Source organism: Silene latifolia, chromosome 11, assembly GCF_048544455.1.
Source record: "Silene latifolia isolate original U9 population chromosome 11, ASM4854445v1, whole genome shotgun sequence".
Lineage (NCBI taxonomy): Eukaryota > Viridiplantae > Streptophyta > Magnoliopsida > Caryophyllales > Caryophyllaceae > Silene > Silene latifolia.
In genome coordinates, this window is record NC_133536.1 from 28,408,206 (window position 1) to 28,421,480 (window position 13,275).

Consider the following 13,275-nt stretch of genomic DNA (forward strand, 5'->3'; position numbering starts at 1 on the left):
AATTAATCATCAAGTGACATAAACTGTTTAAAAAATCCTAATTGACATAGAATACTCAATAATTGCAGAAGACAATATCAACTGACATAATAACATAAAACACGTAAATAGAAATAAAATATGTTTATTGACTTTAATGCCTGAACACGTACCCTTCAACGAAGAAGCCAGTCCAGAATCCAATAATTCATGTACTCCGTATATAAGTATCCACCATTTGCTGAGGGCTTGTTCGGAACTAATTGTAACAGGGGAGGCGAGGTGAGGAAAGGGATTATTTATTTACCTCTTTAACTCTTTGTCGGGAATATTTTAATGATAGATAAACAAATGATTCGAGGAAATACATATTAATAGTTCTTGTCCAATATGTAAGAATTAGAAACAAATAGTGAGTACCCTCCCAAACTCCATATTGTTGCCTACATCACCACTCAATTGCTTTGCATACAAAGCTGATATGCACCAACTTCCAGATCTTGACATCTTCAGACATATCAATTGTTGGATGATTGTCTTTTCTCGTGGAGTTAAACTAGACACGTCATTTGTTATAGCTTTGAGATTTCTCAAATTTCACGCGGATACCATTTTGAACAAGTTTAATTCTGGAATAAAAAAAATAAAGATGATTTTTTTTTACAACATAAGCATTATTTCAAAAAAGTGATATTTTGACCGGTTGCGTTGAGTTCTCCAACATATCCAATGCCCCAATTGTTTTACCTCGACTTGTCATCATTAAGCTACTTTTTTTTTCCATTATACATCTTTAAACTTTCTACTTCAATTTTGTTCCTCTTTGTCATGTGGTTAAGCAATACAGTAAAATTAAGAAGTGTGAATATATATCAAACTATTTTATTATTATATAAAATCCCGCAACCACATAAGAAGTAGTAGAAGACTAGAAGCTCTTGACCAAAAGATAAAAAGTTTATACAATTAAAAAAGAGACTACACAATTAAAAAGACTCAATTGTTTCCATCCAAGGCTGGCATGCACTTGAGAATAATCTCGGCACCAGCTTCTAATTCTTGCTCAGATATGATCAATGGCGGAACTAATCTCACAATATTTCCTTTACCAGCAGTTAAAATTAGCAATCCCGATTTGAGGCAGGCATCTACCAAGGGACCCGCTGGTACGTCGAGCTCTATACCAACAATAAGACCCTTACCTCGAACTTCTTTTATGTGTCTATTTCCTCCTAGTTTTTTTGTTAGTAAATCAATAAAATATTGGCCTTTCTTAGACACACTGGACAAGAAGTCTGGATTTGCAATTTTATCAAAGACTGTAATTGCAGCACTACATGCTAAGGGGCCACCAGCAAAAGTACTTCCATGGTCCCCAGGGTTTATTGCTGCTGATACTCTCTCCGTCACTAGTGCCGCTCCAATAGGTATTCCTCCGGCTAGAGGTTTTGCGAGGGTCATTATGTCAGGGTATACATCATATGGTTCATGTGCCCAGAGGTGACCAGTTCTGCCCAAACCACATTGGACCTAGTAAATGATGGAAGATGTATGTATCTAGTTAGTCAAACTGCACTAGAAAATCGCAAAAACAAATATGTAATGTATTCTTTTTTAGCAGAGAGCAATTCATCTGACCAGTAAACTAAACGCATAGGCAGTTCACTGTAGTATATATATAGAATATTATAAATCTCTTTATCAAACAACCAAGCAAGCAAGTCAAGTAGAAGAGAGTATCAAGGAGGATTCTTTCTCAAACAAGTAAGGCACCCTTAAATTTACATGTCCTTTGAGTTTGATGATAATACGAGAGACGAGAGTCTGCTACCATAAACCAGATTATAGAGTTGATAAAACTGGCAAGGTTTTAGGCTTTGTTTAGATTGAAGGACAACAAGGGAAGTGAGGAATATAATCTCTCTTATATGGAATAACACAAATGAGTGTCTCAAAATGTGGAATGAAACTGAAAAAGAGTCGGAGTACCAATTTTATATTGCATCTTCACATATATACTTGGGGCATAATATATATACTTGAGGCAATGGATAGTTAGAGTTGTAGAACTTGAACCACACTAAATCAAATTGGGAAGCCGAAAATGGGAAGAGGTGGAACTTGCTTACCTCATCATAGATTAAGAGTGCTCCTGCTTCATTGCAAGCAGCACGTAGAGAGTATAAAAATTCCTTTGTGGCACTGTATATGCCACCTTCACCTTGGACAGGTTCGACAAATACACCAGCAATTTTACCACTGAGTATAAGTTCACGGGATGCCTTCTCATCGCCATATTCGAGGAAAGTAACCCCGGGCATCAGTGGTTCGAATGGTGCTCTGTAATTTTGTTTACTAGTCAAAGAAAGAGCACCGATTGTCCTTCCGTGGAAACAATTACTGAAAGCAATAAATTCTGTTGGTGGGTCTTTCACATCCGGACGTGTATGTCTTTGAAACTTCCTTGCAAATTTAATGGCAGCTTCAGTGGCTTCAGTTCCAGAATTTGTGAAAAAGACCCGATCAGCAAATGAAGATGATACTAAACGCTTTGCAAGCTCCACCTATAATGCAATAAACAAGAGAAATCTGATCAACATCCATCTGGTAGGCATGTACAGCAGAAATGGGAACATCAATTCAACTCAAGTTAACATCCACTGATCACCAAAGTAAGATGAGAAAAATAAATTCGGGTAGGACGTAGTAAGATGTCTGAAACTCCCCGATATACCACTCTTCCCTCTTTCCTCATTGTCACCTTTATCTCCTCTTCGGTATGTCAACTGCATCGCAGTTGCAACTACCCTAACAAAGCATGACCTTCGTGTAATCCCAAAGTCTAGCCTTTATGAGTTAGTTATAATTACAATTGCCATACAAGTGTATTTCTTATCCTCCTCGCTGTAGAACTTAGTATCAAGTTCAACTAAATAAGCTTCATTACAAGGAAAATATCATTACAAGTGCCAGCAAACACTATCTAGGATCAATTTCATCTGTTGCGGTGTAAAATAGAATCCTGATGTACCCAGCGCTTTGACCAAACTACTACTGATATCAGACAACAGGTTTACTAGGGAGAAGAAAAGTAAGAGCAATAGAAATAAACCCCAACGCAAACTAAAACTTGTGGTTCGAATGTTCAATCATCTTCATCCATTCATTTATCAACACCCTAAAAAACCTCGAATGACAAGATTTACAAATAAAACTACATTAAGATATAGAACCATTGATTGAGTCCCATCTATTAGCTTGACCTTTTGGTTGAGGCCCTAATTAAAAAAAATTTGTGTATACTTCCATAGTTGAACCTTTTTATTCGGTTTTCTTTTAAATCAAGAGTCGCATTCCCGAGATTAAAAAAATGAGTGTACTCAACCTAACTGGCCCTGTCTTGGATGCAAAAACTCAAGCTCAAGAGCATCATTTTCAAACAGCAGCTCAATATTAACATACTCCCTCCGTCCACTCACTTGTTGAGGCGTATTTTAATGAAAGGTAAACAAATGGCTAACACGGAGGGACTAGTAAGCGTATCAAAGAATAAAATATACGAAAAATACACCTTATCAAACGAGAAGAACTAATATAGGAACAAATCAAACACAAAACATGCAAACACACCAATTATAAACACCAATTATCAAATAAGACCATCACACGACAACTACAACGACGCTGCATTACGTTTGCACCTCACAACTCATCATTATCACTAATTAATTATCATTTATTTACTTTTTATATTCTTTATGAATGATATTTTAATCAAATGTAAACAAATGATTGAAACGGAGGGAGAATATCATAAGCGCGAAAAGCTGAAACACTAAAAAAACCTCACCATGGGAGTGGAATAATAAATATTGCTAACATGCGCCAAGAGATTAGCCTGATCAGTTACGGTCCGAACCCAATCAGGATCGGAATGACCGAGAGCATTAACAGCAATACCAGAAGTCATATCCAAATACTCTCGACCCTCAACATCGAATAATTTACAACCAATGCCATGGGAGAATACTACCGGAGTTCTAGCGTAGGTTCCCACAATCACTTTGGCTTCGTCGTCGATTATTTGCTTTGTTTTAGTCGGCGTAGCGGCGGCGACGGTGGTGGCGACGGAAGCGGTGTCGAGGTTGAGGCATGAGGTGGGAGGGAGACGGAGGTGAGTTGGTTTGTGGTGGGTGAAGTGGTGGAGTTGACGGCGGAGATTGAGTGGGGTGGTTAGGGAGTGTGAGGAGGAGAACACGTGGGAGGATGTTTGCATTGTGTTTGTGTTGAGATTTGAGACGGCTGTTGTTTTTAGACAGAGAGAAGAGTGAATCAGGGTTTTGCTTTGTCTGAGTTGTTCACTACTTCGGATTGATTTCCCACCTTTGATGGTAGATATAAATTCACGGGTCAACCGAAGATATCTTAATCTAGTCGTTTTTATATTGTGGGATACTTCCTCCATTCAACTCCACTCTACCACTTTCTTTTTTCACGTTTGCCAATACGTGTTTTAAGCGCTAAATATCATTAGCTACGTATTTGCAAAAATTATGAAAGTTAGATATTTTTAATATACTCGTAAAGACGAATCAAACAAGATCCCACATGAATATATTTCCACTTACATGTCGAGAGAAAATCGAAATTGAATACACAATTGTGAATAGTGTACAAAAATGAAATAGGTAGAGTGGAGTTGAATGGAGGAAGTAATAGATTTCAAGTTTAATCCCTTTTTTCCTATTTTCTTGGGACAAAACACGTTGATTTGAATAGCACAATTGCAGCACTAGCTAATAAATCAATTTAATACTCCCACTTATTCTAGATAAACCTCTCTATTTATGGGGCACTAGAATTAAGGAGATGACTAAAATAAGGTAAAGTATTGTAGTGGGGTTAGGTAATTGGAGAGAGGGAAGGTATTGTGGAGTGTGATGATTAAAATAAGTATTGTTGTGGGGTAAGTTGATTAAGATAAATATTGTTGTGGAGTGAGGTGGGGTATTGTTGTGGGTTGAGGTGATTAAAATAAGTATAAAATTTTACTAAATAAGAAAATAGGGAAGGTATTGTGGATAGATGTAAAAGGAAAGAGGGAAGGTTATGTAGAATAGGAGAGAGTATTAGCTAATTTGTCTCTCACCAGTCACCACATATTACCCTTTATTATCTTTTCCGTGTGATGCGTGACATAACGCTAGCCTACTTTGCGTTCCTAGTTCTTGTCTGTCAAGTGTCTAGTTTCGAAATAGATGTTGCTAAAGATCTCGACACATTACTTCCAGTCGTTTGACATTATTTACTGGGATAAATTATACCCAATTTATAATTATTCACGTAATCACGTAACTTCTCTCTAAAATGCTCCTACATGAAATTAACTTTGAAAGATTCGAAAAAAAAAAAATTCATCATGACGACAACTTAATCAAACAAATCGAAACGACCAATTAACATAATTTAACTAATTAATTAATTTAATGTTTTTCAATTCGTGGACGATCAAATATAAAGTTCTTCAATTGTTTGTTATTTGATATTAGTTCTTAATTTCGATTTATCTATTAATTTTTTTTCAATAGTTAAACTTTGTTCCATACTTGACATTTGTATTGCACAAGTCCATTTGGTTAGTTACGGTCCAAAAAATATCATCTGTAACTTAAGATGTGTTTCACAAGATCATGCTTGAGCAATTCTTGAAACAATTTGTATTTACTCCAGATTTAACATGATCAACTTTGCTATTTGCTAATAGCTACGAAGTACAAACTTACAAATTGTATCGCTTACCACGAAATTTAGCTACAGGTAGCAATGCTCGAGTCTTGATGATATTTCATGCAATATAGGTATACAACTATACAAGCTATTTTTCGGTAGCAGAAATAAAAATATAAAATAAATGTTTTCCTGCGTATTTCCCTGGCCCCCTGACACACCGAGTTACAGGTGACAATTCTAGCAAGTCAGCCCAAGTTGTCTTTCCCCTGGCGCACCCCACCCATACTTTTCACCCGGGCAGAGTTAGGAACAGCGTCAGGCTGAGGCAACCCGGTTCTTGGTCAGGTTTAGCACATGTTTACATTAGTGCATCCAAGATAAATCTTGTCTAAACGACACCTTTTTTGCAGTCCCTTGAAGACCACTCTCCGAAACTTGAGGACAGTCTTCAACAGACAAGAACTCCAGCTTCCCTGTTCCCTTCAATTGCTTGAACCCGTCATCAGTGACTCCCAAGCATCGACAAAGTCGTAAGACTGATAACTGTGGAAACTGTGCCACAAATTGTAAGCCGTCGTCACTGATCTCCTGACACTTCACTAGCTCCAAGGTTTCCAGGAAGGCAGCTGAACATAAAGCCTCCATTCCAAGATCACTAAAGGAATACACATGGTCCAATGAAAGCTCCCGAATAGGACAACTTCTTACCAAGTTAATAATCCCCTCCACCGAGAATGATGAAAGTGATGGGAAATCCCCGTCAGCAAATGATATCTTGACACACTCTAACATTGGACAATTTTCGGCCAAGGCCTTCAAACTCCCATCGGTTAATGTTAACCGGTGGCTAATTAGAAGAGGGACTGAGAAATCCGATGGTATTCTAAGAGAGATTGAGCGGAGTGATTGAGCTGCTCGAGATAAGTCTAAGATGTCACCGTCTCTAAGTCCAACACACATGTCCATGTGGATCTTTTGTAAGTTTAGGCACTGACCTAAAACACAAGCAAGACCTCGTCCCGGGCTTACCATGCAATTCACTAAGCTCATTTCCACCATGCTTTCACAAGGAATTGATTGTTTGTTCCATCTATCAACTGCTATACGGTCATATAGCTTCATATACCGGTAATTGGAATCCACTTCAAACTCGAAAAACTTCAGATTTCGCCAGCTGGGTCCAAGCCTTATCAGATCACCTTCTCCAATAGCCCGACAATTCTTGATGGAGAGATATTCAATTCTCTCAAGCTTACCTAGACAGTCAATCCACTCCGAACCGTTTACATTTAAGCATCGGATGAGGTGTAGCACACTCAGTTTCTTGCATCCCACAACGACAGAGAGAATTCCACAACCAGTAATTCTAGGAGCAAAATTCAATTTCAAGGATGAAAGATTCAAACAAGATGCTAAGTAACCTACACCTGCATCAGTAATGTAAGTGCAGAAGCTTAAGGTGAGATCCATAAGAGACGGGCAGCTCTTCGAAAGATTTAGAAGGCCTCGATCGTCTAGTTGTTTGCCTAATTTGGACATCCACCCAGAGTAAATTATTTCCACCTTGATCAAGTTTGGAAACCTATGGCAAAGAGTGTTTAGAGCTTCATTTGCCGGTTTCAGACCACAGCCGACACGTAGACATTGCCTCTGCTCATTCTCCAGCTCATGGAAATGCTTACAAGTCAAAGAGACAGCGTTTCTATCAGCGGTAGTTGTAATCCTCTCTATAACTTCCAATATTAATTGATCTGGCAATGCGTCCATGACAGCCAAACTGTCCTTGCTCCTAACTTGGTAAAGTATATCGGCAACAACAGGCTGCAACACAAGGGATCGGAACTTGTTATTTGCTACAACAATAAATTGAAGGATTATGACTCCAGGTGTCATTTACCTTATTTATGTATGATGAACTCTTTCAGAACAAAATATCAAGAACACGTGTTTGTCATACAGTGAATGATAAAACAGAAAAACCCAAACACATACGTATTTCCAAGTTTCTAACTAGAAAAAATATACTCCTTGTAAAACTATTACTTAGACTCGACTGCAAGTGTTGAACATGAGTACGTGAGAGTGTCAAGCATGCTAAAACAGCAATTTTGTATTAAATCGTGTTTTGGCCTAAAATGAATCATGTAAGTGTCATGTAGTGTGGCAGGCGCCCAAAAAGAAGTGTCGAAACAACACGGCAGTTAAAATATGTGTTCGCTCATACAAGCTAAAGGCTAGCAAAGTAATAAGCGCAGCAAAGTTATATGCATTCATTGACAGAGTGCGACAAATTCATGAGATGAATCCAAAATACCTTTCTTTAATAAATCATAGAAGTTGATAGTACAAACCCAATTATTTCATCCCTAAGAATCATATTCTCCTTCTGACCTATTCCGTCTAGTCATTTAGAAAATAATCGGCTAGAAAAGCTCAAGATAGCTCGCAAACAATAACCACAGAAACCATTCAAACCCAAGCCGTGATAAAAATGTTATTTCGTCCCAGCATTCGGCAAATGTGCATCCGCTCAAAGAATCTAAAGGCTAGCAAAGTAATAAACCCAGCTACATTATATGCACTCATTGACAGGGTAGGTATTAGGCTGTAGTGTTATCCTTAGTACTCAGAACTCTGATCATAGCAAAGACTCGTTCAATGAGTACGATGATGAGCAGGCCAGACTGCCAGGCGCCAAAGTGCAGACTATCTCATAAGGTGATTCCAAAATACCTATATTAGCTAGTAGAACTTGATAGTATAAATCTGATTATTTCGTCACTAAGAATCAAATTCTCCTCATGAACTTCAGACGGAATCTTATTCAACTAGTCATTTAGCAAATAATCGGCTAGAAAACCTCAAGATAGCTCCAAGACAATAACCATTCAAAGCATTCTGACCCAAGCCATGATAAAACTGTGCTTAGTCTATGATATAATCAACCCTTTTGCTTCCCCCCAGCACTCGGCATACATAATAATATAACACATTCACAACATCCTTCTTCCAAAGAAGGAACCTTTCAGCCATATACATCAATTGGTTGAAATGTTCAATCCCGTTCCGTCAATTAAATCAAAAAATGATGTTGAAAGATGACAATCGTGAAACAATTAGCTGTATTAAGGGAAATTTGTATGACCATTTGCACATTCATTGATCTAAATACCAAATAAATCAAAATTACATTAATTTTTCCTTAACCCTTAAGGCTTCATCCCTAACATACCCAAAATTATACACACAATAACAACAATTTGAACAAGAAAAGACTCAACTATAAATCTATGCAACAAAAGAACAATCCCAGTTTCCAATTTAAAAATAAAACACAAAAATTAAAATAAAAAAACATATGCAGAAAGCCAATTGCGGGGGGGAAATTTCAACGGGGACCAACGGCAATAGTATAAGTTAAACATGAAAAAAATTCAAAATTTTTAAAATAAAAGCTTTGAAATTTTCATCCTCCAGCGGGGGGGAGCGGCCCAGCTAGCCCTCTCCTGGCTCCACCTTGGGCAGAACCCAAACTTTTTTCAGAAGAAAGCATGGTACAAAAAATAGAAGAATAATAAAAGTAACCCAGATCAAGAAAGATTGAATCTTGGTAAATGGAATTAACAACAGTTCAGGAAGAAATAGAGAGAATGATTAATAGAAATGATTGCGAGATTACCTGCTTGTATGATAATTGATAGAAAGCTTTTTTTTGTTTTCTATTTGAGAGTTTGTGACCGGAATGATGAAGGTCGTGGTCATGTGGTGTGACCCAATAGAGAATTGATCATCTGATCAGTTGTTCCATTTCCAGTCTCATCTCCGTATCAAATCTGTTAAATTATTGGAACATTTTCAACGTTAATAAAAAAAATGTGTGAAATTATATTTCCAAAAAATATACATGGACGAAAAATAGAAGAATATAGAGGAACTACTCACAAAGTTGTTAGCCAATATTTTTTTTTTAAAATATATCAAGTGTGAGTGTTTCGATTTTATAATATTTCTAGTGTAGATTAATTCATTTGTTTCCTTTTTATGAGATTTTACTATTTCATATTTGGCTTTATGGTCATTGTAACTTGTAAGACATGTTAGATTTCCTTGTAGTGTGTTTGATAGTATTTGTCCTTCGCACTTTCACTCATTTGAAAGGATGATCAAGTTATTCTAGTTAAAATAGTCTAGTTCTCTTATTTTATCTTATCTTGTAAAATAGGGTGTTTATAACCAAAATAAGCTAAAATGTTGGTATAAAACTATAGTAGTAATTATTTTTTACTTAAAATAGTCAAAATGCCATTATAAAGATATAAGCTAAACTTGCATGATGGTGTGTTACTTTTGTGAAGGGTGCCCATAATTCCGCGGGGCAAATGAACTAGGACACGGGATTCTTTAGACGCTTGACCACAGTAGCCTTCTGTAATTAATGAGCCTGACATAGTGAGTTAGTGACGTACCCTTATTTCTTTTTGTACTTTTATTGAATATTCACAATACTCGCAAGAATCTCACATAACGGATTTTCGATTCAATTAGGATCCTCTCCATTTCTTTCTCTCCATTTCCTCTCACAAACACATTTAATAATATTTTCTCCTTTAAACATTATTATCCATTTATTTCTATGCATAAATGTACAACTGTTCGATGTTACCAAGATGTAATCTGTATTAACAATACAAATGCTACTGCACTTGCTCAACAACTTTCGTAAACTTAGGAGTTTGTTTTAGTCAATGCACATGTGTTTATTATGATGTTTATCCTAGTCAATTCAAGTTGTAACAATCCCTTGTTTATAGTTCTGTTAGCTTAATTCTAGGATAGCTTCTAGGTTAGATTGTTAGTCTGACTTTTGTATAAATATTAGCATGTATCTCAGTAATCGATTAACACAACAATTTCACTTATAATCATCTTCTTTATATGGTATCATTCCCACAGACGATCCAAACTCTACTTCTTCTTCTCGTTGTATTTGGTATTCGATCACCCATGGCCAATCACTCCAACAACCTCGTTCCAAATACCGATGAACCCAACAAACCTCTCATCTCCATATCGTTTCCCACCTATACCAAACTCATCCCGACAACATACCGTTCATGGCGTTTTCAGCTAACCCGCCTCCTTCAAGGATTCGGATTATTCTGTTTCCTTGACGGTTCAATCCCACCACCACCCAAAACCACCACACCCGCCGTCACTTCAGACAAGCCCAACCCTGAACCCGTCCCAAACCCAGCCTATAAAACGTGGTTCAAACAAGACCAACTTATCCTCGGTACGTTAGCCGGTACATTACACGACACTGTTGCTCCAATCATTCTCGATTGCACTACCTCTCGTGATGCTTGGAACCTTTTAGCTACAACCTACGCCAACCCTTCCCGTGGTCATATCCTTCAGCTCAAAGACTGTCTTAAAAACATAACCCACGGCGATAAATCGATCACCAATTATATGCTTGAAATTAAGACTTGCGCTGCCAACCTTGCTCAATTAGGAAAACCCGTCGATAACGAAGACATTACGAGTCAAATTCTTGAAGGTCTCGACCAAACCCTTTACAAACCCGTCATCGATGCCATCCGTGCTCGTGACGTACCCATAACCTTTGATGACTTTCATGAAAAATTAATCGATCAGGAACTACTTGTTAACAAAACCAACAATACTACCACCACCTTCATCCCTTCCGCCCACGCGGCTGTCACTCGGCCCTATACCAACCAACCTCGGCAGCACCACCCTACTCCACCACACACCCAAAACCGTCAGCCATACTACACCAACAACTCCACTCGTGACAATTATAACAACCAACCCAAACCATTTAAGGGAAAATGTCAATATTGTCGCTCTACGGGTCATGTTATCAATAGTTGTCCCGATTTTAAGCGTGACTATCCAAATGTTGTTTTCCCTCCACCACCACCGCGCCAAACCCGCCCCTACGCTCACACAGCCACCGTCTCACAACAACCCTCGTCCTCCTATCTTATTGACAGTGGGGCTTCCCATCATGTCACAAATGATCTTCAAAACCTCTCCTTGCACCAACCCTATGATGGACCCGATGATCTAATCATCGATGACGGCTCTTCACTCCCTATCACCCATATTGGTTCTTACTCTATCTCTACTCCTACTCACACTCTTTATTTTAATAATGTTCTTGTTGTTCCGTCTATATCACAAAACTTACTTTCCGTATCTCAATTTTGTCTTGATAATAATGCAACCGCTGTTTTCTCACACAATTCTTTTTGTTTTAAGGAAACCTCGACGGGAGCGAATCTGCTTCTAGGGCCGCACCATGATGGCTCCTATCACTGGCACCCGTCTCCACCAAAACCCGTCGCCAACTCCGCTGTCTCCAATCTTAGCTGCTTGTGGTACAACCGCTTAGGACATCCGGCTTTAGCAACTCTTAAATTATTGAATTCCGCTTTCAATTTCCGTATTTCCAGTTTCTTGCATTGTAATGCTTGCTTAATAAACAAGAGTCACAAGCTTCCATTTTCCGACTCCACGTTAATTTCTCACGCCCCACTTGACCTAATATTCTCCGATGTTTGGTGTTCACCCGTCCCTTCACATGACTTGTTTCGTTATTACATTATATTTGTTGATCATTTCTCTCATTACTTTTGGCTTTATCCACTCAAAAACAAGTCTGACTCCTTAACGACCTTTAATCAATTCAAAGCCATTGTCGAAAATTATTTTAAGAAACCAATTAAACAATTTTATTCCGACAATGGTGGCGAATATAAAAAGCTCACCCCGACCCTTCTTAATGCCGGCATAAATCATCTCACGTCCCCACCTCACACTCCCGAGCACAATGGTTTCGCCGAAAGACGACACCGACATATTGTTGAAACGGGTCTTACACTTCTTACCCAAGCACAAATGCCACTTACGTTTTGGCCACAAGCATTCTCCACGGCCACTTATTTAATCAATAGACTTCCGTCATCGACATTAAACAATGATTCACCTTACAAAATTATTTTTTCTCAACACCCAAATTATCAAAAACTTCGTCCTTTCGGTTATCTATGTTATCCATGGCTCCGCCCCTATAACAGTCACAAACTCAAACCAAAATCACAACCCTGCGTTTTTGTTGGCTACTCTCTAACCCGAAGTGCTTATCTTTGTCTTGAACCTATCTCAAAACGAATCTATACATCTCGTCATGTCCGATTCATTGAAACCGAATTTCCTTACATTGCACTTACTAAGACCAGCCCATCGACATTACCCTCGCCAGACAAATGGTGCACTTTGACCCTACCCCTGCTTCCTCCCTTCGTCAACCCTAACCCCACGGCCACGCCACCACCGCCACCACCTCCTCCTCCTCCTCCACCTCCTCCCACCACCTCACCACCTCCCACCTCGCCGTCCTCACCACCCTCGTCCTCACCCAACACCAAAACACCCTCCACTTCTCAATCCCCTACCACACCGTCCCTCTCTACCATCTCCTCCCCTGCCACCACCCCACCACCCCCACCTCCGCCACCTCCACCACCACCCAGCAAC

At 38.7% G+C, this 13,275-nt stretch overlaps 2 protein-coding genes across 3 annotated transcripts; both read right to left on the reverse strand.

The window, feature by feature from the left end:
• Positions 1-847: 847 nt before the first annotated feature.
• On the reverse strand, positions 848-4,369 carry LOC141611458 (acetylornithine aminotransferase, mitochondrial). The gene is made up of 3 exons (XM_074429990.1): positions 3,830-4,369; positions 2,109-2,543; positions 848-1,509 (listed from the first exon to the last, which is right to left on the reverse strand). Exons 1-3 carry the CDS (start codon positions 4,253-4,255, stop codon positions 976-978), a joined length of 1,395 nt encoding a protein of 464 aa, XP_074286091.1. The 5' UTR covers positions 4,256-4,369; the 3' UTR covers positions 848-975.
• A 1,308-nt stretch (positions 4,370-5,677) lies between these two features.
• LOC141611459 (F-box/LRR-repeat protein 14) lies at positions 5,678-9,612 on the reverse strand. Of its 2 annotated transcripts, none has more exons than XM_074429991.1 (2): positions 9,389-9,612; positions 5,678-7,530 (listed from the first exon to the last, which is right to left on the reverse strand). In XM_074429991.1, exon 2 carries the CDS (start codon positions 7,474-7,476, stop codon positions 6,073-6,075), a length of 1,404 nt encoding a protein of 467 aa, XP_074286092.1. In that variant the 5' UTR covers positions 7,477-7,530; positions 9,389-9,612; the 3' UTR covers positions 5,678-6,072. The 2 variants fall into 2 exon arrangements, with proteins under 2 accessions (XP_074286092.1, XP_074286093.1); XM_074429992.1 differs by lacking the exon at positions 9,389-9,612 and adding an exon at positions 8,024-9,382.
• Positions 9,613-13,275: the final 3,663 nt, after the last annotated feature.